Source organism: Aquarana catesbeiana, linkage group LG02 (genome assembly GCF_042186555.1).
Source record: "Aquarana catesbeiana isolate 2022-GZ linkage group LG02, ASM4218655v1, whole genome shotgun sequence".
Taxonomy (NCBI): Eukaryota; Metazoa; Chordata; class Amphibia; order Anura; family Ranidae; genus Aquarana; species Aquarana catesbeiana.
This window is the reverse complement of record NC_133325.1, coordinates 582,225,528-582,253,227: the sequence shown is the minus strand read 5'-3', so window position 1 is coordinate 582,253,227 and position 27,700 is coordinate 582,225,528. Positions and strand designations below refer to the sequence as shown.

General features: G+C 41.3%; 1 protein-coding gene and 2 pseudogenes across 2 annotated transcripts in view; all 3 read left to right on the top strand.

The window, feature by feature from the left end:
* WASF2 (WASP family member 2) overlaps positions 1 to 21,604 on the top strand; it is a 108,020-nt gene extending 86,416 nt beyond the window's left edge. For both annotated transcript variants that reach the window (XM_073616182.1, XM_073616181.1), the window contains exons 6-9: positions 2,793 to 2,923; positions 4,420 to 4,566; positions 8,916 to 9,364; positions 18,481 to 21,604. In XM_073616182.1, coding sequence (XP_073472283.1) covers positions 2,793 to 2,923; positions 4,420 to 4,566; positions 8,916 to 9,364; positions 18,481 to 18,641 — 888 coding nt within the window. In that variant the 3' untranslated portion in view covers positions 18,642 to 21,604. The remainder of the gene's footprint in view (positions 1 to 2,792; positions 2,924 to 4,419; positions 4,567 to 8,915; positions 9,365 to 18,480) is intronic.
* Positions 727 to 2,786, top strand: LOC141129860 (vimentin-1/2-like; annotated as a pseudogene).
* LOC141130195 (small nucleolar RNA U3) lies at positions 4,979 to 5,083 on the top strand (annotated as a pseudogene).
* Positions 21,605 to 27,700: the final 6,096 nt, after the last annotated feature.

Sequence of the window (27,700 nt, the reverse complement as noted above, 5' to 3'; positions counted from 1 at the left end):
TGTGCACTAAGATATATTTGCCTGGTTTTATCATTCACCTGTGCTGGTCTCCGTTTCTTGGAGGCAGTGCTTTTAATTTCAGCAGTATTGTTTTGTCTTATTAGCTATGATTAAGGACCTTTGTGTGCAGAAACGTGTAGGCAGACTAAACTTGTGATGTTTTTCACTGGTGTGCAGTAAACTGTAATGTACAGTTCCACTGCTTAATTTACAAGATTTATGTATTGAGCGTATGGGAATGCCAGCCGCAGCACCTATTCTCACATATGGGTAGAGTGTGGTGAGTTTAGTCTGCTGTAGAAATCTTTGACTACCTGGGTACCTATAGGTGAATGGACACTAGCAGAAACAAACAGACAGGAAGTCCTCCCCTATAAAACCCCTTCCATACAGAAAGTACTTTTTTCACCAGTGTCTGAAGGTGATGGTCACTGATAAGGATGAGCTCCAGCGTGTTCGCATGCTGCACGTGCTGAGCCCTGCCAGGAACTCGGCACTGCACAGCACTAATCACAAGCAGTGAGACATTTCCCGATGTGTGGCTGCAGAGATTGGGAAATGTCTCACTGCCTGTGATTAGCACAGCACATTGCCAACTTCCTGGGTTCGGCACATGCAGCATGCGAACACGCCGGAGCTCATCCTTAGTCACTGATATGCAACTTTCTGAATGATACTACCAGATTCTGACTGCTCTATCTCTGACTGGTGGGATAGCTCATTAAGATGTCCATCAAGCCCAGGTCCAGCTCCCCCAGCAGCCGTTATGCCACCTCCAGCAGCAGGTACTTTCTAGGCAGCGCCCTGCACTCTGGCAACAGCGGTTGTGGCAGTGGTGATCTGTCCAGCAACAGGGTGGTCTTCACCTCCCCGGCTGTCTACAAGTCCTCCTTGGAACAAAAGAAGGGGAATCTCTGTAACCTCACGTCTGTGTTACTCCTAGAATCTTAGTGTGCATGGTATGACTAAGCTCTGAGGGGCGGAGTGAAACACGGGGGGCATGGCCTGGTTGGAGTGCAGGCTGAGGTTGCCACTCTTACACCGATTCTAGGGACTACATGGATGTGCGATTAAAGGAATTCCCCCTCTTTTTTTTTCTGAGTCACAACAGGAGCTGAGACAAGCTTCATCCCATGCCAGCACTCCCAGTGGTGGATGTTTGAGGATTTATACACCCCACTCAAACAGAGCCTGAGTGGCACACCAAGTTGCATTGGGTCGCTACAAGTCCTCCTTGGTCAGGCTGAGAAGCGGCTTCCCCCCAGTCCAGCCCTAGGACACCGTGGACTTCACCCTGGCAGATGCCATCAACCTCGAATACAAAGCCAACAGGACTACCAAGAAGGCTGAGATGCAGGAGCTCAACGACAGGTTTGCAAACTTCATAGACAAGGTCTGCTTCTTGGAGCAGCAGAACAAGATCTTGTTAGTTGAGCTGGAGCAGCTGAAGGTCAAGGGTACCCCCAGGGTGAGGGATCTGTATGAAGAGGAGATGAGGGACCTGCGCAGGCAGGTGGACCTCCTCACCAACGAGAAAGCCGGGGTGGAGGTGGAAAGGGACAACCTGGCCGATTACCTCAGAGAAAAGCTGCAAGATGTAATGATTCAGAGGGAAGAGGCTGAAAGCAACCTGCAGTCAGAATGTTAATAATGTATACCTGGCATGTATTGACTTGGAAAGCAAACTGAAATCCCTCCAAGAGGAGATCATTGTCCTGAAGAAGTTACATGAGGAGGAAATCTGTGAACTTCAAGCTCAAATCCAAGAACACATACAGATAGACCTCATAGCCGCATTGCACAGTGTCCGTCAACAGTATGAGAACGTTGCTGCTAAGAACTTGCAAGATGAGAAGGCTTATCAAGAGGCCAATGAATACGATCAGCAGATCCAGGCTCTGTGAGGTGGACGCACTGAAACGAAGAGATGGCCCACCACCTGCGTGAGTACCAGGACCTGCACAACGTAAAGCTTGCTGTTGGTATCAAGATTGCCAGAAGGGGGAAGAGAGCAGAATTAGCAATCCAGTCACTTCCTTTTCCACCCTGAGCTTGAGAGAACCAAACCTTTTGACTCTCACCCAGTAGAGAGACATTTTAAAAGAACACTTCTGATCAAGACCATGGAGACCAGAGATGAATAGGTCTTTAATGAGTACCATGATTACTATCAGGAGTGAAGATGTGCTTTGGAGACTGAGCAAATCTTGGCCAGCAACATTTTCTTGTCCCTTGTGTTTTGAACCTTGATGAAAACGAGCTTTCAAGTGCCTTATGCTAATAATTTAAGTGTGGGAAATAGACCTCCTATAGAGATGAGGTTGGCAGATTGCATACTCTCCAGCTGTGGGGGAACTTAATGTCCCAGCATGCCTCTTGCTGGGTGTGCATTCTGGGACTCGTGTTTCACCACAGCTTGAGGGCTGCAGGTCTGGTTGGCCTGCTATATAGAGTAATTAGCGACTGGATTTACAGAGAGTGAAGTCCATACTGAATGATAGTGTCTAGTTTACAGACAATATAAGAGCAATGTTGTGCCACAAAACGGTTTTCTAAAAGTCCCAAGAAAGCTTTTTTTCTTCCAAGCAACCTTTCAAAGCTTTAATAAAACTTTAGAAAGTAAAAAAAAAAAAAAACTGATGGAAACTAGACATAAATAAAAAACCATGACTGGATGGTCAACATCTACCTTTTTAGCATTTCAAAAGTACTTTACCAATATTTCCAATCAGTATAATATGGTGGTAGTAACTGAAGGTGTTAACCCATGGTACCACTTTTCCATTTCATAGAGAGAAAAGAAAGATAATCCTAATCGTGGGAATGTGAATCCTCGTAAAATCCGCACGCGAAAAGATGAATGGGAGAAGATGAAAATGGGCAAGGAATTTGAGGAACAGAAAGACACTCTTTCAAATTCTGGGTAAGGGTTTTGACCTTTTTTTTAAAGTATAACTAAAGGCTAAACTCTTAATTTTTGATGGCATAGGGAGAATGGTAAAAAGCCCAGGTTTTTTTTTTCCTAGCTGTACCCCATTCAGCAGATTTTCCTTCACTTTTAGGAGACACAAGAGGGGTAGAAAATCTCTGCAAAATGAAAAAGTGCCCCCCAAAGATTTTCCCACTATTGCTATTCTGCTGGCAACTCAAATTGTTGGGTTTCACCAACACCTTATGTTTCAGTGACAATAGTCACCAGGACAAACAAAGGGGGTGAATCCCGCTAATGGAGACACAGACCGCAATAATAGCATCACAGGGCTCCTACCTCCTCATTCAAAAAAAATAAAAAACCCAGTACGTCATTTGACTTCAAGTGGTTGTACTGGGATGATGTCTGCAGCTGCAGACATCAGCCCAGTACCATTTTTTTAGAGCCGATGGTCGGCTCCAGCCATCCCCTCCCACCTGCCTTCCGTGGCTTGCTCAGGATCTCCCTTTCCACCAGGAGACGCAATCTACTCACCGGCACATCCGTCGGCTAGTTTGAGACCCGAAGAAAGCCGGAATCAGCTTTGATCGGGTCTCCGCTATGGTAATCCGGAATCAATGACATTACATCACTTGCGGTTTACAAGCATGTTAACAGCGCCATTTTTTTGAAAATCAGAATCATTCAAAAACGCCAATCTTGCCGTTTTGAATGCTTTTAAGTGCAAAGGAGGGATTTGGTGTCCCTCCTTTTGCAGATCCCTCCATAAAGAGTTTTGTGCCTTTTTCTGTCACATATGTTTACTTTCCTTGTGACAGCAATAAAAGTGATTAAACAAAAATTATTTAAAAGCAACAGTGTAAAAATCGAAAATTATTAAAAAAAAAAAAAAAAGTGAACACGCGCGTTGGTCCCACAAGCACGCAGACGGTGATTGTCCCACATGTGAATTGTCGCCACGAACTTCAGATCATGGACAGTAATTCTAGCACTAGACCTCCTCTGTACATCAGTGGTAACCTTTAAAACCTTTTAAAGTGTCGCCTATGGATAGTAAAATTTAGATAGATTGACACCTGTTTGCGGGCGTGCGCAATTTTAAAGTGTAACATGTTTGGTATCTCTTTTACTCTGCATGACATCATCTTTTATATATTACAAAAAAATTGGGTTATGTATTGTGTTTTTTGTAATAACATTTTTAAAACTTAAATTTTTTCCCAAAAATTGCGTATAAAAGACCACTGTGCAAGTACCTTGTGACATAAAAAAACGTATTCTCTAGGGTCTCTGCTTTAAAAAAAAAAAAAAAACTATATATATATTGTATGTGTGGTAATATATATATATATATATATATATATATATATATATATATATATATATATATATATATATATATATATATAGTTTGAGGGTTCTAATTAATTTTCTAGCAAAAAAAATATTTTGAATGTTTTTAAAATGTTTGTTTTGTGCATTTTTAGATTTCAATTAAATCAAAATGGAACCATAAGTCCTATAGATGGGGTTGATATATCTCTCTATCCCCCACCGCCTCCAAATGATGATATTATTCCAAGCCCACCACCAGTTCCCGATGATTCTCTGCCGCCTCCACCTATGGATTTTAGGTAAACATTATTAATTGGAAGTAATTTCATTTAGGTTCTAGCCTGAGCAGTATTAAACCCAAAAGCAAACGTTTATTATATTGCAGCTTACCAGGTCTTAGATGTGATGGCTATATTTGTTTTCTTATTCAGCCTGCCTTCCTTGCAGATATGTCAGTTTACAGAGATGAGGCAAAGCATTTAGCACTAGCAGGGGTGCTTACAATGATCATCTTTTATAGACTGACAATGCTGATGTCTAAAGGGGCGCCTTCATGCAGAGCAGGGGAGCTTTAAAACAGGATGTGCGTTACTGGCCAGATCACCAGAGGTAAAAAAAAAAACTAATGCTGACACCACATCTAAGGATTGGTAAGCTCCAATATATTACATTTTGGGTTTAATACTGCTTTAAACTAAAGCTATTAGAGCTAAGACTATACTTTCAGGGATCATTTCTATAGTTCTTAGCTGTCGAGGTGTGCTCTAAAGTGTACAAAGCTATTAGAGCTGTGTAGCTAGCATTCAAATTTATAGCACTCTTATTTTTTTAAAGAAAAAAAATCTCTCCAGAAACTTTTTACATTGTGAGTCTTTTTTTCAAACTTTTTTGCAGATTTTTACCTTTCTCTGTTTTTAACAGACAAGTGCTTGTTTTACCATGCTCTATTTAAAACGGACTGGGAAATTGTTAAAATCCAAGTTTATTATGATCACCTGAGCAATTTCAGTGTTATAATAAGACCCAGGAGCACCATCTGTATTTCTTTAGCTTTTAAATCTAGCCATACATTATACAATCTTCTTGTACAATTTTGCTTTAGATTCACCAAAACCATATAATATGAGGTCAAACCTAAACACATTCAATTTGTATGCAATTAGGCAGGCCCTTGCACTACATAGTTGAAGGTAAATGTAAAGGAAATTGAATAAGAAATTTGTGTAATGTATGGCCAAAATGAAACTCCTGTTTTATAGGTATGCCTATAACTTGATTTCCAGCTCTCTACAGATATCTGGGAAAAATCAGTGGGCTAGGCGCAGGGAATTTGATACTGTAGATTTCACTGGACAGATGAACCTAGTTTGCTCAGTTGTCTTGCAGATTCAAATATAAAGCTAACTTATATAATTATATTATATTATACTATTATGTATAATTTGTATTGACAAATGTAGAGTTTTCCTGTAACTGTCCTTTTTTTTTTTTTTTTTTTTCTCTATTTTTTAAGCCTCCTTTTTCCACATTTTTGTAATGCAATATACAGGTACCTACTTGAAATACTGCTCTGAAAAACTTGTTGCTTTAGGGTCTGCCTTATTCTGCACAGTGGCTCTTCAAAATATTTCCAATCCCATGTTGTGTCCTCGTGTAAGACTCCTTTAACACTGAGGCAGTTTTCATGTGTTTTAGCGCTAGAATTAGAGCCTGAAAACCGCCTCCCATTCATTTCAGTGTGTCTTTTCACACTGGGGCGGTGCGCTTGCAGGACGTTCGGAAAAGTCCTGCAGGCAGCATCTTTGGGGCCTTTGGGAGCGCTGTATTCAGCACTCTCAAATGCCCTGCCCATTGAAATGAATGGGCAGCGCTTCCAAAGTGCTTCTGAAGCCCCGCAACATGGGCGTTTTTAACCCCTTCTTTGGGGTGAAAAGCGGTGCAAAAGCGCCGCTTAAACAGTGCTAAAGCGCCGCTAAAATGAACGGTGTTTTAGCGCTAACAATCAGTGCTCACAGTGTGAAAGGGGTCTAATTGCATCCCCAGACTCCCTTGTCTTCCATGAAAAGCCCTTCTAATCATGTCAGGTTGCTGATGAACATTCCACTGAAGTTGATGTAGTTGGTGGTGTTCATGCATAGAGCACAATGGCAGGACTGTGAAGATTTTGAAGAGAAATCATGCGGTGACAGACAGGCTTTCAGCCAATTTCTGTTGAGGAAATGAAGGAAAGTATAAGTGCATTAAAAAGTTCACGATGGCTAAAATAACTATATTTTGTGAAACTGGACAGTGTATAAATTGGATCAAGTGATATAAGTGGGTAAAGCAGAAGTTTTAAAAATGACAAATTGGGTGAATTGTGCAGCGCTTATGTGATCATATAAACCATAACAAATAATATGAGTACAAAAAACGTGAATAATAAATGATGTGCTCAAAAATACTCCAAGCAGTCCTCTATTATGACATGTGATGTCTATAAACAGAAGAACTTGGACGTGTGATGTCCAAAAAAAAAAAAGTCAGTGACAAGCTTCAATCATGTGTGATGATAATCCTCAACCACATGTGGATATAATAAGTCTTTAACTTCAAATATGTATGATGCAATAACAATTAATAGTAGGTCCATCACCAAAGACACCAGAAGCTGCTTACCAGAGGGATTGAACTCAAATAGGTGTACACCTAGTGAGTCAATCAAGCTTTGTGGTATAATATACCAAGGGGATCAGATGCTCTATCCAGATATGACCTCCAGATGGACCTCCGAACAAGTGTAAGGTATGGATGGACTCAGTAGATATAGGCAGTCACCCCCATCATTAAAAGAAAGAGGAAGGCATATAGTGTAACTTCGTATGGAAATTTTAATACATAAAAAGCAAAGGAAATACACTCACATGTTTAGCAGTAAAATCAAGTGCTTGTATAAAAGAAGACAGTGGTCTCAGCATATCCTTCCGACGCGTTTTGACTTAGAAGTCATCATCTGGTCGAAACGCGTCAGAGGGATAGGCTGAGACCACTGTCTTCTTTTATACAAGCGCTTGATTTTACTGCTAAACACGTGAGTGTATTTCCTTTGCTTTTTATGTATTAAAATTTCCATACGGAGTTACACTATATGCCTTCCTCTTTCTTTTAATGATGGGGCTGACTGCCTATATCTACTGAGTCCATCCATACCTTACACTTGTTCGGAGGTTCATCTGGAGGTCATATCTGGATAGAGCATCTGATCCCCTTGGTATATTATACCACAAAGCTTGATTGACTCACTAGGTGTACACCTATTTGAGTTCAATCCCTCTGGTAATTACATCATACATATTTGAAGTTAGACTGTCACTATATTATATCCACATGTGGTTGAGGATTATCATCACACATGATTGAAGCTTGTCACTGACTTTTTTCTTTTTTGGACATCACACGTCCAAGTTCCTCTGTTTAATAGACATCACATGTCATAATAGAGGACTGCTTGGAGTATTTTTGAGCACATCATTTATTATTCACGTTTTTTGTACTCATATTATTTGTTATGGTTATATGATCACATAAGCGCTGCACATTTCACCCAATTTGTTATTTTTGCAACTTTATCCACTGCTGTGCTGGCTGCTTTAGTTTTTTTTTTTTTTTTTTTTCTTTCTTTGAGACAGCGCAGTATATATTTGTTTATAATTTAACGCAGAAGTTTTGTTGAATGCACCTTGCTACTGATAGCACAGCCAAACAACTGAATGTTTTTAGCTTATGTGGAACACTACTTAAGGTAGTGATTGTCAACTTATGAGCTAAAAGGGGTCTCAAATGCAGCCCCTGACATCACCAAAGGGCTGCACATAATGTTCAGTATACTGTATGTGTTGTCTGAGAGGACTGACAGAAACTGCAGCCCTAATAGAGGAAATAAGGGCCAGAGAGTGTGGACATGCTACATTTTTTGGCTGGGAATATGCTACAGAAGACAGTACAAAACTGGGAACATGTTACATTAGGCTAGTAGAAATCAATGCTTTTACCCTAATCAGTGTGCCCACTACAGACTGCTGAGGGTCGCATATCATATAACAAAGGGTCGCAGGTTGGACACCAGGGACTTAAGTGCTTAATTTATAGTGTGGTCTTATTTTTCTTCAATAGTGATCTGTGGTACCACGTTAAGCTTTCCCTATTACTTCTTCACTAAATAGACAGTATAGTCACTGGAGACAGATGTACTCAATACTAACCGATCAGTGTACTCTATATGAGAAAGCAAGGTATATCATTGGCATGTGTTTATTGTGAACTAATTAGGTTATACTTGATAAAGTGTATTAGCCCCCGTTGACATCAGGCCGATTTGGCATGTCAAATCGCCGCCTATTGCTGGTAATGGTACCGTCCGAATCGGTGCAACGCCGACTTTTCAGGGAAGCATCGATTCCCAAAAGTAGTTCCTGCACTACTTTTGGCGACTTCGGGCATGATTTCAATAGACTTCTGTGCAGGAACGAGAATGTTTCGAGAATTTTCATACAAAGTTTCATTTGAAATTCTACTAGTGTAACCAGCTTTAGATTTTGACATATTGTTGAAGTGAGTAAAATCAATAATTGCAGCGTAAAAATAACTAAAGTTTTATTTACACCATCAGCTCACCTGGAACTACTAATCGAGCAAGCTTAATCAGCCCAGCCCACCCACCTCCAGCACCTCCCATAAGTTCTCCAATCGGTGGAAGACCCAGTTTTTCCCCTCCTCTGGCTCCTCCACCACCACCTCCAGCTGGAATATTCCCAGACCCTTCCTACCTTCCTCCCCCAAGTCCACCAGCATGCCCTCCTATGCCTGGTTTTCCTGCTCCCCCTCCACCTCCTGTGCCTTCAGTGATTGATTATGCTCCTGCATCCCCTGTTCCTCCTCCAGCTGGAGGGCCACCTCCACCTCCTCCACCACCACCACCACCTGGTCCACCACCTCCTGGTCCTCCTCCTCCCCCAGCTTTTCCCAAAATAGAAGGAGAATCTTTGACGCCAAAAGCAAAAACCAGCCTGCCCCCAGAGAGCGATCCAAGGAGCGACCTTTTGTCTGCAATCCGTCAAGGTAAGTGTTTCTGTAAATGTTTGCTATTTTATGACAATGGTATTAAAGTAGAAATATTCTTTAATTCAAAATAATCTGCAGTGGATCTTGCATGATCCTAGGATAATGATTATAACATGATTGTATGTGAATAATATTAAATTTCATATAAATACAATCCCAAATCTGTTCAACTCTCTATTCCAGATATTCATTCTTTTCTCATAAAGTTCACTTTAGTAGAACTGGAGCTGTAAAATTAAATTAATAGTTAAAAAGTTTCACTTTCTTTTACACAACTGATCTGATGGAATACTCCCAGATAGCAATGTCCTGGCATTTGGGCAGAATTACCAGGTACAGAGCACTGTTTCCTGGAATGTAGACTAAGGGCATGCTATCTTCCACTTTCCAAGAAACAGAATTTGTTTCAATGGCTGGTGAGTGAAAGGGTTTTATTAAGGAAATATGTTTAGTACTGACAACCTTATGGTTTACTTGAAGATATCAAAGCAAAAGTATTTTCTGGTAACAATATTTTGTATGTATTTTGAAGACGTAGGCATTACCAAATTGATAAGTCTGTGCAGCGCAAATTTTTCACAACAAAGTTTACAAAATTGTATGAAAAGAAGCCTAGAGAGTCTGTGAGTAAGGCAAATTGGGAGATTCTACTTGGTCAATGAGAAAAGAGACAGCCTGGGAATCTTAGAAGAATAGGAAAGTACAGTAGATAGAGGAAAGTGAAAGGCAAAAAAGAAGGGGTAGTGGGTGAGAGTGGTAGGAATAGATGGAGGTCTTTTGGCGAGAGGTTGTTCTGGGGTAGTATGAGGGGCACAATGTTAAAAGTAGCTGAGGCATGAGTGATTTGCTAAAAGCAGGGCAAATTGAATTCTAGGCCCCCAGATTGTTTGAAATTTAGAGTATTTGAGAGCTTTTCATGCACTAGCAAAAGGTTCATCCAGCTTATACATATTAACAAATATAATAACAAATATTAAAGTGTTACAAAACCCACAACAGTAAAATCAGTCTGTATATGCAGTAAAGTGTACCTGTTATACTCACTGTGGAACCTAAAGGGGTTAATCCTCCACATTGTGTAAAAAGGCTGTTTGATCCTGTCTTCTCTGATCCTCCCCTCCTTCCACTGTCCCCAAATAATTTCCTAATAACACAGTATATGGAGTCAGGCTGCACATGCTCAGTTTGGTATGTATTGCTAGAGAGGTTTTTTTTTTTCTTGGGAGAGTGCATAGAGAGGTTTTTTTTTTTCTTGGGAGAGTGCATGAGATCAGCACAGGGCCAATCAGACCTGTCCAATTGGAGGGTCAGCAGGGGTCTTGCAGTCTCATAGGTCAGAAAAATCCTCCTACAAGCTTTAACCAGTGCTTGGCTGGACACTGATAGAAGTCACAAGACTGCTATATACTGCTGATGAGAAAAGGTATTTAGCAGTTTATATTTACTAAACTAATTGCATTTCCATGTTCTGTGTACTGTGGTAGACCAGATATAGTGAATGCAGGGTCCTGGGTTTAGTATCACTTTAATGCTGTCTTTTTTACAGGCCGTCACCAGGATTAGTTTGCTAATTTTTGTTGGTTCAGAGTTAAACTATGGACAGTATAGTATATGTATAAGTCCAAACCTTTTGAACCGGAAGGAGCTTAATTTAGGACAAGACCACCATACAAAAGTTTTTTTTCCATACATAATCTTGTGTACAGTCTCACTTGCCAGTGCATCTCATACAGCAAATTTTTAGCCAGGATACAGGCAGCAAAAGGCCTTTACAAAACAAATCCACCAGGTGTAGTATAAACGTTATAAATTGCATGCACTTCTATTCATGTGAACGTAATTAATAATATACTTTTATATACCTTTTTTATATTTCCTTTTAATTTTTATACCTTTTTTATTTATAAAGGAAAGCCTAATCACAAGTCTCCCTTCCAACCCCAGTAATCTGCAAGTCTTCTCATTTAGAACCATCACGAGTTCTTTAACAGTGCCATTGAGCAGTTCGGAAGCTACCTCCACTTTGAAGACAAACTTTTAAAAACAAACAATGAGGTTAACACTAATCGTGGAAGGAGGGGGGGGAAACTTTTCAAACTTTGTTCCGACGTGATGTGTTTCTATATATTCTAAACATTTTTTCAGTGTAGACTGTATGTGTTTAACCTAACAACTGTTTTTTTTTAATTTTCTCCATCAGCTTACCCCCCACAAATTACCTTTTGTTTCCACTTGACCCTCCCCTCTAGATTGTAAGCTCAAACGAGCAGGGCCCTCTGATTCCTCCTGTATTGATTTGTATTGGAAGTGTACTGTCTGCCCTTATGTTGTAAAGCGCTGCGCAAACTGTTGGCGCTATATAAATCCTGTTTATTAATAATAATAATAGTAGGGTCTGTTGCCATCAATAGATAAACTGTGTTGCATGATGTGTTTTTGATAAAACCCTTGCATTTTTCCACTGAGGTTGATTTAAAAAAAAGCATAGTAATGCACTTAAACACATTCTCAATGCCATCCTATGCCCAAAATTTCATATGGATGAAGCCCAGTAGAGATTGTAGATTGTTTTCCTATTTTGGATTCCCAACAGCAGACTTGTAACTTCACTTAAAGCAAAAGAAAATGCCTGATTACATTTTTCAAATACCTTCAAAACCTGTAATGGCTAAGCTTTACATTACTGGCTGCTGTACCAAGCTTTTAAATCCGAGTATGCTATTTAGGCTTGGTGTATAAAATAATGTAGTTTAGAGAAACAGCCTGATAAGGTTTTCTTACTAAAGACCTCTGACAATTCACAAGATAACTCAGACAGACCAGACAACAGAGAGGTGTTCGTAAAACACGCTAAAGGATTAGAGCTCTTATTAAGAAATAGCTGTAGAAAAAAGGCATCTCATGCTCAAATGTTGCATTAGTTCCAGTTTGACTGACAAGAGGATCCAGTGTAGCCGTTGGACTTTTTGTAAATGGCAGTAGTGCATATGGAAAGAGGTTTTGTAGTTGGTACTTCATGAAATGTAACCGAGCACAGCAGGAATGACAACTAAAATATAATACTTATTTACCAGTGACTAGACACTAAAAAGTCTGGATGCTGTGGACGCCACAGTCCAAAAAGCTTTTGTTTAAAATGAACAAATGTCACATTGGGGTTCTCTTCCCACTTACCTAGGTAGTGGAGTTTCCCTACTTCCTATTACAGTGAATACGAAAACGTCCTTTACTTGGCACAGGAAAGGCAAAGATATGGACAATTAAATTGACAAAATATGGCCATGTGACCATATTAGGTCAATGATGTCACCAGCGGCTGCAAGGTGGGGAATTCCCCAGCCGCATCTGATTGGGCCTGCTATCATGGGATGGCTTCCCACAAACCTTAGCTCATCGCTAGTTGCTAGGAACATAGACATATCTTCAAGATCTCATATTATTTTCATAGCCATGAAGCTCAGACAAGAGCCTTGCCATACAGCACTCTGGGTAGTTCATTGATTCTTCCTGTCATTGTGTAACTTTTCTCTGGGATTTTTTCCTGCGGAGACCTTCAAACAGCCTGGTTGGGAGACAGGCTGGATAAACTAGATCTAGTGGTCACCCCAGTCCGGCCAACGAGCACACGCAGACCTTTAGCTAAGCGATAGTTTGGCTGTGACAAATCCCATCCCGCACCAGGGTAGCTGGCGAGTTTAAACGTCTTGAAGGGACACATATGACCATACGCTTAAAGTCTGTGTCAGTGTTACCCTGGCTGGCAGCACCCCCACTTCGGTGGAGAGGAGGACCTGTCTCAGGAGTGCTACCCGCTATTTCTCCTTAACTTCCTTAACTGGTAAGTAGATGCCCCTTTCCCTTCGGCGCGGTGAGCTCTCGTTGGGGTGATCCATCCTCCCCTTCAGGCCTGAGCTTGCTGTCTCCTTGCCACTTTCTCCCAACAGTCAAGAATCAGAAGAACTGTGTCTCCATGAATTTAGAGAAAGCGATTTTACGATGAGTAACAAAAATCAAGTTTTTCTAGTCTATGAGCAGGTGGAGCCTGTTTTATACAGGGACTGGCCTCATCCGGAAAATATTTTATTCCTAAATGCTTTGCTCAGCCATATCCTGTTGAGAAGAATTTCCTGCGAAAGTGGCCAGTTCCTGTGGTAGATTCTGCCATTTTTTTTTTTGTCTAAACAAGACCCTCGAGGTGCTGTAGAACATAATCGAGTGTTCAAGGATCCAGTGCAACAGGCTAAAGGCCCTTAAGGCTTTTTTTCCTTCGCGACCCCACCATGGGATCTGTGCTTTCTTCCATAGCAGTCTGCCATTCCTCTGTGGCAGTCTACCATTGCTGTCTGGACTAAATACCAGTTCCATCCTAAAGGAAAGCCTCAGTCTTTTACCTGTGGCCTTGCGCTACTGCATGAACAACTTGGACATATTTCATCAGATATCCAGGATGAGTCTTCCTTCCATCCATTTGTGCAGGATCCTTTGGTGTAAATGCTGGTCAGCTGGGCTTCCATGCAGCAATTATGCTTTGAAGACAAACACTTGTTTGGTACTTCCTTGGATGTGTACATCAAAAGGTTACAGGGGTTAAGAGAAAGAAGGTTTACACCATGTAGAACTTCTACATCACAGGTTAGTAATGGTTTATTTTGCCCCTCTTAGTTTTCAAGTTCCAAAGCTAAGGCAGGAACATATGTTTTTTAACAAGACATGGCCCTCCAGACTGGCCAAGGCCGTTTCCAAGGTTTGTTACCAGTGATGGGGTAGTGTCACTTCTCTAAGTGGAGGGATGTCTGAGATTTTCTGCCCTGCCCTCCCCCCCCCAAGAAGGCTGACAGGTGCCTAAGTCAGAGTACTGTCTTGAGGGGCTACAAATTGGAGTTTCACTCTTTGCCTCTTGTCTCAAGGGGTAATTACCTCTGAACTGACAGAAGAATGTTTTCAAAACTTCTACTCAAACCTCTTTTCTGGCTTTATTGGAATTCTTCCTGGGAAATCAGCATTACCAATTTGTCTCTGTCCCCATTGGCCTTCTCATGAGCTCTCAGGTTTCACCAAGGTGTTTGCCTTGGTCTTTGCTCTGCTACATGATCAGGGGATTCATTTTTTGGGTTACTTGCCCCATTTACTTTTAAAAGATAAGGCCTCATTGTCTCCTGCATGGAGGGTTTTCAACACAGCTAGGGAGCCCCATATTTATGCGAACGTGGAAAGTTCTCACAATAGGTGCAAACCTGTTGGGCTGGGATGCAGTCCTCACTGCCCTTTCTGCAGGGGACTTGGTCACTGGAGGAAGCTAGCCCTTCTATTCTAGAGCTCAGAACAATTTAGTTGTCCATTCAAAGCTGGACCCCTCAATTGTGAGGCACCCAACCAGGATCCTTTTGTACAATACAACTACCATGGCCTACATCAACCATCAAGGAGGCACACCACACAAAAAGAATTGGACTTGATTCTGTCTTGGGTAGAATTGCAACCTCTGGCCCTGTCCATTGTCTACACCCCAGGTGTGGATATTTGGCAGACAGATTTTCTCAGTCATCAGCATCTGGATCTGGGGGGATGGGTGCTCTGTTTAGAGGTCTTTCAACCACTTTGATGCATTTAAGAGACACTGGATGTGAGTCTTCTGGCATCCAGATTTAACAGGTGGATAGGTTTGTTGCCAGGTCCAGGAACTCTCAGCTATTTTCAGTGGACACACTGGTGACACTGTGTAATCATTTCCACCTGATCTATGCCTTTGTGCCCCTCCAGTCTGCTCTTCAGGATTGAGATGGAGGGTAATTCCGGTGATTCTCACTTTTTAGAAGCCACCCTTTGAACCCTGTCTGACCTCACTTGCTAAGGTGGCTTTTCTTTTTTCTTTTATCACAACTGCATTGAGGGTCTCTGAATTAACAGCTTTATCCTTTAAGGAGCCATTGTTGGTGTTCCACCAAGGACAAGATAGTCTTGAGACCAAAAGCCTTCTTCCTCTTGAAGGTGGTCTCTTCCTTTCACCTTTACCAGAACATTGTTCTTCGTTCCTTATATCCAGATCTGAAACATCCAAAGGAAATTTCTCTCCAGTCTTGACATGGTTAGCGCTGTGAGAATTTACATCTCCGCTTACTGCCTCTTTTAGGCACTCCGATTCCCTCTTTATACTTTCTGAGAGTTCTCACTGGAGTCTCCCTGCTTCTTGCTAAAAAAACAATTGCCAGATGGATCAGAAAAGATGTCATTCGAGCCTGGTGCCCAACCTAGCAGCCCTTTGGCACTTTTAGTGCAGCCCTTGGGGACCCTGCAGGCCATAATCTTTGTTTTCCTATTGCCCTGGTATAGTAGTGATTTTAATCACCATCGTGTAATATGTCTCCAGTCTGACTTGTCTCGTGAAGCATGTTCCCAGTGTCCAATATCTCCTGTAGCATGTTCATAGTCTCTGACAGCATGTCTGCAGTTTCTGACCATCTCTTGTACAGTGTCTGCAAGTTCTGATCATCTTCTGTATTATGTCCAGTCTCTGACCATCTTTGGTATCATGTCTGCAATCTCTGACCTTCTGTAATTTTTTTCATGCGCAGAGTTTTTGAATATATCCTATTGTGTGTCTGCTGTCTCTGATAATGAATATCCACTGCATTTTTATGAGCAGGCCTTTGGTGTTGTCAGGGTCTGCACTTTAGGTCCCCCATGAAAAAATTAGACTCATGCAGGTTGACATGTAAATTGCCATCATCCCTGTTATATAGGAAATACGAAATACCTCACAAATGGGATTTTAAAGGCAATATAAACAATCAGGGTTGTATTTTCATAAAAAAGATAGACATTTTATTCAATTTGGACATAATAAAAACATTTTCCCAAAAGGGACCCAAACAAAAAACAGTTACAAACATGTACATGTATCATATTACAAAATAGATCACAAATGGCATCACCCCACTATACATAGAATACCATCCATAAAATGAATGAATAATGATGGGTAGTGGGAGCAGCCGACGCGTTTCGATTTATTTTTGAAAATCTAATCTTCTTCAGAGACTGATGCCACTTCTGAAAATACAGAGTACAATATAAATGCAAAATAAACACCTCATACAACAGGTATGAGACATTTGGAAACATAAATATTTTCAAATTTACAAAACTTGCATATCAATATAATATTGGAAGGGGCATTCCTTCAACACTCATGATCATCCTTCAAGTCTGCATAAAATGCGTCTTTTATCACATATGCGGGTCACTGAGCAATTCCCAAAGAGGCGCCAGAAAACCATGGAACAGGGGGGAGACCCAGAAATTTCCAATTGGGAAAAAGTTTTTTTCCAATTGCAAATTTTTGGGTCTTCCCCCTGTTTCATGGTTTTCTTGCGCCTCTTTGGGAATTGCTCGGTGACCCCCATATTTGATGAAAGACGCATTTTATGCAGACTTGAAGGATGATCATGAGTGTTGAAGGAATGCCCCTTCCATTGTTTTGTTGATATGTAAGTTTTGTAATTTTGAAAATTTATTTATAATGTTTCCAAATGTCTCATACCTGTTTATGAGGTGTTTGTTTTGCATTTATACTGTACTCTATTTTCAGAAGTGGCATCAGTCCCTGAAGAAGATTATATTTTCATACATAAATCGAAACGCGTTGGAGTCTGTTTCTTAGGTTTTCATGGCTGCTCTCTGGGCCTCTTTTCACAGGTTTAGTTCTGCCTTTATAAAAACATATCGATTTAAGTTTCAAAAAAACTATACATTTCGGCAAGTGCTGGGAATGTAACTGTCCCAGTTGCTTGTGCTCTCAAACTGCCAAATCATCAAATGGCTGGTGACATAACTGATCATATGTGCAGCATCAAGGCAGTTGAAAATCAGAGGCTAAGATGGCAGCTTCCTTGGCTGAAAATGATAGGAGGGTTTAGTTCCGCTTTAAGTTCTACCAGGTGAATGTTTAGACCTCTTCTGATGCCAGTTTGGAGCATGTGTTGGTTGTGTTGCTCACCTTCTAGTTGGACTGCTAATGATTGTCCTGTGCCTCATACTGTACAACTAGGAAAATAGGATTTTTGACTTGCCAGTAAAATCTGTTTCATGTAGCATAGGGAGACAGGTCCCTTCTCTCTGTTTTTGTGAACCCCCTATTGTTTGCTACAAAACTGAGGCTAGCTTGGAGTGGGAGGGTTTATACATCACTAATAATGATTAAAGAGCCTGTGTCCAATACCGCAAAGAAACTGATTATACTGTAAGTCAAAAACTCTATTATTTGCTCAGATAATGGCAGGTGCACCAGGCAGAATTTAAATATAGCACCAATTATACTGTGGCATGCTTACATCTTACCAGCACTCATTTCTGTATATGGCCAGTAGATGGCACAAACGGACACCTTGGAGGAGTGTGAATGAATGGAGTATCACTGGTCTAGCACAGTAGATCAGTGGAAGCTGACGATTCCTTGCAGCACACAAGGCTTCATGACAGTACCCCCAGTATTCCTCTTGTATAGCTTTAATTAGTTCTTGCTTATGCATTTTTCATAATGCTTCTTGTTAGGTTATTTGGAATACACAAAAGGGTAAGGGTAATGAAGGATGTTTTTTAACAATTCCTATCTGTTTATCTGTTAATTAGGCAGGAATAGATGATCCCACTGTGGAGTTGTCATGAAAACAGTGTTAAAGGATAATCCATATTTTCCTTCTTAAATGCCTTGGGGTTATCTGCAATTATCATTTGTACATTGTACACTAGAGGCTGGCAGCAGTTTCCAAAATAAAGCAAGGGTATATTCTAATTCTGATAAAAAACAATTACTGATGATCTTCAGATTCTGCTTTTCAGGGTTAATCCCATGTAGCTTTGTGTATGTTTTTAGGCTTCAGGCCATACTTTTTATTGCATATAAACAGGTACCTGTAGCTGATTTTGACTAGGCCCAGTATTGCAAACAAGGCTTGCGCAACTCTTTACTGTTCAATTTCTAGTTGTTCATAATGAACATTTCACCCTTATATATCAGTGATTCTTACCCACTGTTTTTATTTATAAGTAATGTACATTTCTTGATACCTTTTATGATCCTCCAGTTATATCTTGTTGTACCTATCTTTTCCCAGGTTTCAATCTGCGCAAAGTGGAGCAGGAGCAGTTGGAGCATGAGAAACGAGATGTTGGAGGCAATGATGTGGCCACTATCCTGTCTCGTCGTATAGCTGTGGAATACAGTGACTCTGAGGATGACTCTTCAGAATTTGATGAGGATGACTGGTCGGATTAAGCTCATGAAGATTTGGAATGGAGGGGAGACCCAAGGGTTTGCAGAGTCTTTATGAGCCACACACAAGACACTGCAACTGTTTAGTTATGTATTCCAGCGGTGTGAGCTTGCCACTGGTGGCGTAACATGTTGACCTCTGCTCTCTTCCTTTTATAGTATAGCTTTGATACAAAAACATTTTGCTTGGGATAAAGTGATTCTCCTTTTTTTTTTTATTCAGTAATACTTCCAGAAACAATACATATGTATGAAACAAAAACACCTTCTGACCAAACAGGGCATTACTTACCCTTAATGATAAGACTCCAGGTGGAAGGGATTTGTACTTTGTAACACAGTTTACAGTGTATAAGTAGTAAAATGCCATTTACACATCAAGTAGATACAACTGACTTGCATATGCTGTGAAATAATTGATTTTCCAGCTCATAAATTAATGTAGAAATTGCTTTTGTACATGCTTTACAATGCTATGCAACTGATCCAGTTCGTTTGGAACATTTAAAGTAATCCTTTCCAAACTTGAGCTGTTTACATGGGACCTTACTGTGCCTCTTAACAGAACAAACCTAATCAATTTACATTAAAGTGAAATTCTAGGTATATATTTAATACAGCCCCAAACTGGTCTCCCGCTCCCAAGAGCATGACCTGGCAGCAATATTTATCTTGCCTTTTTCCTGTAGAGTGATATTCCTCTTCTTATGTCCTGTGATGTCTTTAGAGGGCTCCAAAAATATTTTCAGCTTCATTAGCCAGGAGAAGGGATCTGCTGGGCACCCTCTATAATTTCCAAGTAACTTAGGGTGTTCAGGAGCTGTCAGAATTCCAAAGGCTGGGACTGCCCCCCAGAATTTTAAAGCTCAGTCATCAAAATCAGAATTTACCTCTGTGCTGCAGACAGAAACTACTCTAGTCACTTCAGTCAGATACAGATTGTCAAACTTCTGAATGAAGTGGCTGGAGGAAGCACAGAGGGAACTTGGCAATGATAGGGAGCAGAGAAACCAAACAATAAACTGTATGTAGCCCCTGCACAGAAGGCAGACTCATCTTGGCTTTTAGTTTATTTTAAATAAATAAAAGTGAGCAGTTCAGAGTTCTGTTACTCAGCCAGCAGAAAATATGAGCATATCTGCTCAAGATTGCATGCTGCCACTATAGTTTTAAATTTTCCGTGTTTTCCATTGGGTCTTTCCTTCCCCCCTCCTCCCAACACTTACTCTGCCTGTGTATCATTTCCAGGAATGCCACTTCATTTTTTTTCTCTGGAGCCAGGTAGAGAGAGAGGGACAGGAACTGGGTGGGAATAGGCTGCCAGAGCTCAGAAGGCAGAGGTAGAGTGCAGACACGTGCTGCATTATGTCAGTACTGCCCAGCTGCAAGGGGTGATCGTTCACCCAGTGTACAGAGAGCTGCTTTCATGACTGGTCACCTGAACAAGAATTTCAGATGCAGGGACTCTTCAGAGGTAACTTTCAAAAAGGTACCTGAAGTAAATGGGACAGACAAGATTTTGCATAATGCAAGCTTATTGCTGCATTTATGCATAATTTTCTATCTACCCAGAGTTCAGCTTTACTAAAATAATGGTGCCTTCAATAAAATTAGACCGTCACTAAATTATGCATTCCAGATTTACTTTGTGCTTACAGTTACCCAAACAAGACCTTCATCTTGACTTTTGATGCACAACTCCATTCTCCCCTAGCCTAACCTATAATGCAAAGCCCACTGATAAGACAAAGACCTGCATGTTTCTATTATTGAAACTAAGCAGGAAGCAGCTTAGTGATCTGTGAAGAGGCATCCTGCCAGAGGGGCATAATAGTCAGACAAATGCACTTTCTCTCTCAAATTATGGTGAGCCATATGGGGGGAAGGGGAGAGATGACAAATGTTGGCGATAAACCTGAAAGGCAAGCTAAAAGGATTGGATTCCTTAGGATTCAGGGTAACACTTTCACACCCATATGGGGGCATCTTACATTTCAAACACTAGTAAAATTGGATGCAATTTTTTTAAATTACAGGTTTGATTTAAATCACTACTTGCAGATGGTGTGAATGGCCAAAGAGCAACCCCTGGGGGTGGGAAAATCACAATGACTTTTTTCTAAAGCTGGTGCCTTCCCCCCCCCCCCCGGACAGTTTCCTGGGCATTTTTTCAGTGAGTGACTGTAACGTCATGAATGAATGTAATGCAGTGAGATTAGAATATTGAATTAATAACATGGGAATAAGTATATTTCTGAGGGGCAGGTATGAGACTAGGCTATACAGTTATTATTGATTACATTAAGTTGTGTATCCCTCTGTCTTTTAACATACACACACCTATATGTCTATAATAGATCTATAGTATACTCTTGATTCTTGCTTCTCAGAAATTATAACTATGTAGAAATATATTTTGTTAATATTCTGCTGCCCCTGTGGCCGTAGGGAATATACCGGTATGCCTTTATGACAAATAGTCTAATGGGATAAACTGCCTGTGCCAAAAGGGAGCAACATTATATCAGTTAACATTTAATGAGGAAGAAACCTAATTATTATGTTTAATTTGTTGGTATTATGTATCTTGCAAGGGACCTAATCTATTTCAAACTTCTAAATGCTAGTCTATGCAATGGTCTTCAGCATAATTTTACAAATTGTATGTGTATTTCTTTATATGCACATGCCATTTCTTATGTATACAAAATGGCCCCGTCAAGAAGTTCTCAAGAAATGCACACTTTGGAAATGATGAAAGAGAGATAAGTGCCTTAATACAAGTGAATTGGGGACTTGGTGCCATAAAAAAGTAATTATGCTTTGTCTTATGTATCCCCATTCTTCTTTGTATAATTTGCTTTTTAGATTGCTAATGGTATTCAATTGGATCAAATGTATAATATATATATATATATATATCCATACTGTTTAATATTTGCTTTATAAAATGTTTCATTTGCTTATACTGTCTTGTTTGAGTCATTGGGGATTAATCAGTTTCTGTGTCTGTTTGTTTAGTTGAATGAAACTTCTAGTAATGCATATTCACCCAGAGATTTTATCTTACAGGAGCAATAAAACTTGTCTTGCATGCACCACTCTACCGAGTGTGAACGTTAACAGAAAAGGGTGGGCACATCAGTATATTGGCTTTGTGTACCAATCAATCATATACAGTGCCTTGAAAAATGATTCATACCCCTTGAAGTTTTCCACATTTTGTCATGTTGCAACCAAAAACGTAAATGTATATATATTTTTTTAATCTAAACTTTTTGTTATTGACAAGAATAAAAAAGTGACTACAAATTGTAGGAAAAAAGGGGGTATACATGACAACCGATAGCTCAAGCATTGTACATGGGGTCTACAGCAAAATAAAGACCGTCACATCATATTTGGAAAGGAAATAAAAATAAAAAAAGAAAATACAAAACAACCAGAGCTTTTTGAGGGACAATTGCTCAGAATGGCATCTTTTTTCTACACTCAGATATAAAATTCAGAAATAACCAAGCTGAGGCCAAAACCATTATAACTCTTGGTGGGTTCAAAGCTGTAACAGCCTATCCAACACTAGCTGTGGTGAGGCAAGACTTGGGTTATCAAGCCAACTCTGCCAAATGAGATTAAATTTGTTAACTGCTTTTCAATGGCGATAAGCTAACTGTTCTTCTAGGTAGAAGGGAGTTCACATAGGTGATCCACTGCGCCTTAGTAGGCACGGTGGCTGCCAACCATAATCTGGCACGTAAATGTATTTTATGTGATAGACCAACACAAAGTGGCACATAATTGTGAAGTGGAAACGAAAATGATACATGGTCTTCAAATTTTTTTACAAATTAATGTAAAGTAATGCATTTGAGTGCCAAAAATGTGAATGCAATTTACTCGCTAGGGGGAGAACCTAGGATGGAAAAGGACCTGGGGGTCCTAGTAGATGACAGGCTTGGCAATAGCATGTAATGCCAAGCTGCTGCAAGCAAAGCCAACACAGTGTTGGCATGCATTAAAAAGGAGATTCACTCCAGAGATAAAACGATAATTCTCCCACTCTACAAGACTCTGATCCGTCCCCACCTGGAGTAAGCCATCCAGTTCTAGGCACCAAGTCCTCAGGAGGGATGTGCTGGAACTGGAGAGAGTCCAGAGAAGGGCAACAAAGCTAATAAAGGGACTGGAGGATCTCAGCTATGAGGGAAGACTACAAGCATTGAACTTATTCTCTCTGGCGAGGAGAGGCTTGAGAGGGAATATAATGTACAAATATCGTACTGGTGACCCTAGCATAGGGAACAAACTTTTCAGTGAAAGAGAATTTAAAAAGACATGCGGCCATTCACTAAAATTAGAAGAGAAGCGGTTTAACCTTAAACTGCATAGAGGGTTCTTTACTGTCAGAGCGGTAAGGATGTGGAATTCTCTTCCACAAGCAGTGGTATGGGCAGGGAGCATTGATAATTTCAAAAAACTATTAGATGGGTACCTTAACGACCACAACATACAGGGGTATACAATGTACTATTAACATAAATGCGCACACACACAGGTGGAAATGGATGGGCTTGTGTCTTTTTTCAACCTCACCTATTATGTAACTATATGTATGTAAGTAACTGAAGTGTGGTGTGCATTTGTATTCAGCCCCCTTTACTCTGATACCCCTAACTAAAATCTAGTGGAACCAATTGCCTTCAGAAGTCACCTAATTAGTAACTAGAGTTCACCTGTGTGTAATTTAATCTCAGTATAAATGCAGCTGTTCTGTGAAGCCCTTAGAGAACAAATGGCATCATGAAGGCCAAGGAACACACCAGACGGGTCAGGGATAAAGGTGAGGAGAAGTTTAAAGCAGGGTTAGGTTATAAAAAAAAAAATATCCCAAGCTTTGGACATCTCACGGAGCATTGTTCAATCGTTCATCAGAAAATAGAGTATGGCACAACTGTAAACTTACTAAGACATGGCCATCCACCTAAACTGACAGGCCGGACAAGGAGAGTATTCATCAGAGAAGCAGCCAAGAAGCCCATGGTAACTTTGGAGGAGCTGCAGAGATCCACAGCTCAGGTGGGAGAATCTGTCCACGGTACAACTATTAGTTGTGCACTCCACAAATCTGGCCTTTATCGAAGAGTGTCAAGAAGAAAGCCATTATTGAAAGAAAGCCATAAGAAGGCCTGTTTGCAGTTTGCGAGAAGCCATGTGGGGGACACAGCAAACATGTGGAAGAGGGTGCTCTGGTCAGATCAGACCAAAATTGAACTTTTTGGCCTAAAAGCAAAAAAAGCTGTGTGGCGGAAAAAGAACACTGCACATCACCCTGAACACACCATCCCCATCGTGAAACATGGTGGTGGCAGCATCATGTTGTGCGATGATTTTCTTCAGCAGGGACAGGGAAGCTGGTCAGAGTTGATGGGAAGATGAATGAGCCAAATACAGCGCAATCTTAGCAGAAAACCTGTTAGAGTCTGAAAAAGACTCTGGGGCAGAGGTTCACCTTCCAGCAGGACAACATCCCTAAACATACAGCCAGAGCTACAATGGAATGGTTTGGATCAAAGCATATTCATGTGTTAGAATGGCCCAGTCAAAGTCCAGATCTACATCCAATTGAGAATCTGTGGCAAGACTTGAAAATTGCTGTTCACAGACGCTCTTCATCCAATCTTGCAGAGCTTGAGCTATTTTGCAAAGAATGGGCAAAAATTTCACGCTAGATGTGCAAAGCTGGTAAAGACATCCCCAAAAAGACTTGCAGCTGTAATTGCAATGAAAGGTGGTTCTACAAAGTATTGACTCGGGGGGCTGAATACAAATGCATGCCACACATTTCCACATTTTTTTGTAAAAAAAATGTTGAAAACCATTTATCATTTTCCTTCCACTTCACAATTATGTGTCACTTTGTGTTGGTCTATCACATAAAATCCCAGTAAAATACATTTACGTTTTTGGTTGTAACATGACAAAATGTGGAAAATTTCAAGGGGTATGAATACTTTTTCAAGGCACTGTAATGGCAGGATGATCCGTTGAAAGGTGGACAGGGAGGGCACATACAACCACTGGCAGCTCCTCAGCAAAGGTCTGGGAATCCCTCATAGGCATGCAAAGAAATGGAAAAGGGCACCAGATCAGTATGGGTTAAAAACAACATTGGTTTATTGCAGACTCACTTACATGTAAAACTCCTGGGTGCTGTTCACATGGCTGGCGTGGTGTGCAATGCAGTCTGGATGGACTAGTGGATAGCTGTGGGGCATAGGCAGGGACCTGCCATGAGAAGTAATGTTGGTAGTGTCTCGAGCCCTCACTGGCAAGCAACCCAGGACAAGCAGAGGGGGCGGGCCACTACGTGTTTCCGAGGCCCTGCCTCCTTCATCAGGTAAGCCCGCCCCAAGGAAAAAGAATGGCATTTAAGCTGTCGGCGTGGCTCGCTACTGACCAATCAAAGGCAGGGGTGATTGGAGCCAGCCGCACAGGGGTCACCCGCACGTCAGCATGGTAAAGACAGCACGAACTGAGAACATGTAAAGGGGCAATATGAAAAGGAGAAATGAAAAGGATTAGCCAAGGAGTGGAAACAATCCACCCTATCAGCATGTAGAGAGAGAATATAGCAAATTAAACAGAAAAAGGAAATTTATATAAAGAAATGAATATATGAATGCATATGATAGTGAATTTACAGACAGATCACTGTGGGACAAATGGAAATTATGTTTAGATATTGTAGCTGTATGAGAGAGATTTTGTACCCAGCAAACCAACACTTAACCGTAAACTATCACACAAATAACACTATTTGAAATAATTTTTGCACGTATATAAAAAAATAAATATGCTCACAGTATATAATTTGTTTTCAATATAATGTAAGAGAGACAGTTACAGTGCATTACTGTAACTCATACAGCCAAACTAGAAATGCTCTGTACACTGTGTGTAGTGTACCTTAACTGGTAATGCTAGAGGTAAACAATGCACGAGACCGGGACACCCAGGAAAAGTCTGAGTAGGTTTGTCATGCGCATTCACCATGGTAGCAAAGAAACCTGGTTTTCCGTGCAGGAGGACTTTGTACAGCAAGGCCAGAGATTAAAACAAAGCATCTGCTTGTCTGAGCTCCTCAAATAAACTAAACGTCAGTTCCTGACAAATGGGCATCTCATGTACCTGGTAGCAGAGCCGGAAATGAGGAAGGTCTCTCTTACACTTCTGACTCGGGGCCCCTGGTAATGTGAACAGAAAGCGCAGGAGTGCAGATTGGCACAAGTGCCTGCAAGTCTTGCTAGCAGCAGAGCAGGTGTCCATGCCAGGCAGGGGACATCGTCATTCTGTGAAGCAGGTGGGCTGGTAGACAGCTGGAAGGCAACAGACTGAGGCAGGCTGGTATTAGCAATAGCGGGCAGGCAAAGCATATACTAGTAGCAGGCTGTAGATCAGCAGGTACAAGCCGCATCTGGAGCCAATCAGTGGAACAGAAGCAAATGAAGCTCTAAGTTCAGACTAGTTAGGACAAACCAGGTCAGCAACTGGAGTCCGGATACAGGAATGCAGGGTCTCAGGAGGCTGAAGGCAAAGCAGTACTGATTCTGAGCACTGGCACAGTTTAAATAACCCATTTGGCACCAACATCTGAGTGCGTGTAAGCATGCTGATGCACACAGATACGAGTACCATTGTGCATGAGCATGTGCCTAATTCCTACATGCACGAAGAGGAGCATGGATTAGCCTTTGAAGATGCACAGAAGTCCAACCAGAGGATCCATCTTGTCTACTGGCATGCCCTTCCTGACAGGGTAGCTCTTGTACCTTTTTAGTGTTCTGGAAGCACTGAAGCTTTTCACACACCAACAGACTGACATCAGAAAGAGCCCCGAGCATCAGTCAGTTCACATATATAAAGGCCTTTGCACTGCTGGGAATAATTATTGAGGTGTTGCTAACAAGTAGGATGTGAACCTAGAAATAGAAGCTTTATCCCACCTAAAGCTCTACAATTCCTCTGTGCTCCAGGAGCCCAACCCAGAGTTATAATTCTGAGAATACAAGTTTGTTTTCTCCTGTGGTGCAGGCTGTCGGTAATCCTTTTAAACCACCCAAAGTTTATTCACCCCAAGCCACACAGCTAATTTCTCCCCTCCCTGGCATTGGACTGACAGCACAGGGAGGGGAGAGCAGAGGAGACCCTCCAGTTGGCTTGTGCCAATGGGACCAAAGCATTTTTCAACTGACCACTTTCACCAGGGAATAAAGAGCCCAACCCACTAGACTCCGGGCTCTCTCCCAGTGAGAAGGGACTGGAGATAGTGGGGAACCTGCACAGATGAACAGGGGAGTGTGAACAGAGAGTTGCTTGAAAGCTTGATAGAAAGAAGACCCAGTCCTTCCTGCAGGAGCCTGAAGAAAAGGACCCAGGGCTGCTGCTGTGTGAGGCTGATTGCTGTGGGAACCTCGCTACTGTACAGGGCCGCTGCTGCGGGAGAAGCTGACTACTGCTGTGGGAACCTTGCTGCTGTACAAGGCTGGTGCTGCCGTGAGGGTGAGGCTAGCTGCTGTGGAAACCTTGCTGCCGTACAGGACTGTTGTTGCTGTGTTCCTGGAGGGCCAGGTGCAGCTGGTGCAAAGACAGAATATACTGTGTGCTGAAGAACTGCAGGAAGAGGGCTGCTGGATTATGTGCTGCTGCAGGAGAGACTGGACTGGAAGACCAAGGCTGCTGGACCATGCGCTGTATGTACTATGCTGTACCAGTTTTCCTACTGTTTCAAGGTTCCAGATGCCGTGTGGTGCTCAGACTTTTTTTCCCCTTTTCTCTCCATGTCCTGTGCACATCCTGTGGATTTTGTTTAAAACTTACTATGAACGTAGGCACTCTCCACCAATGGTTGTCCATTAAAGTTCAACTACAATGACTATGGCAAAATGTATTGGCTACCATAGTCTAACTTGAGCACACACAGGAAAGGACAGTACAGGAAGATGTACAACATTTTTAGTGTAAATGTTTGGGCTAATAAACCCTTCGGGCCCTTTCACACTGGG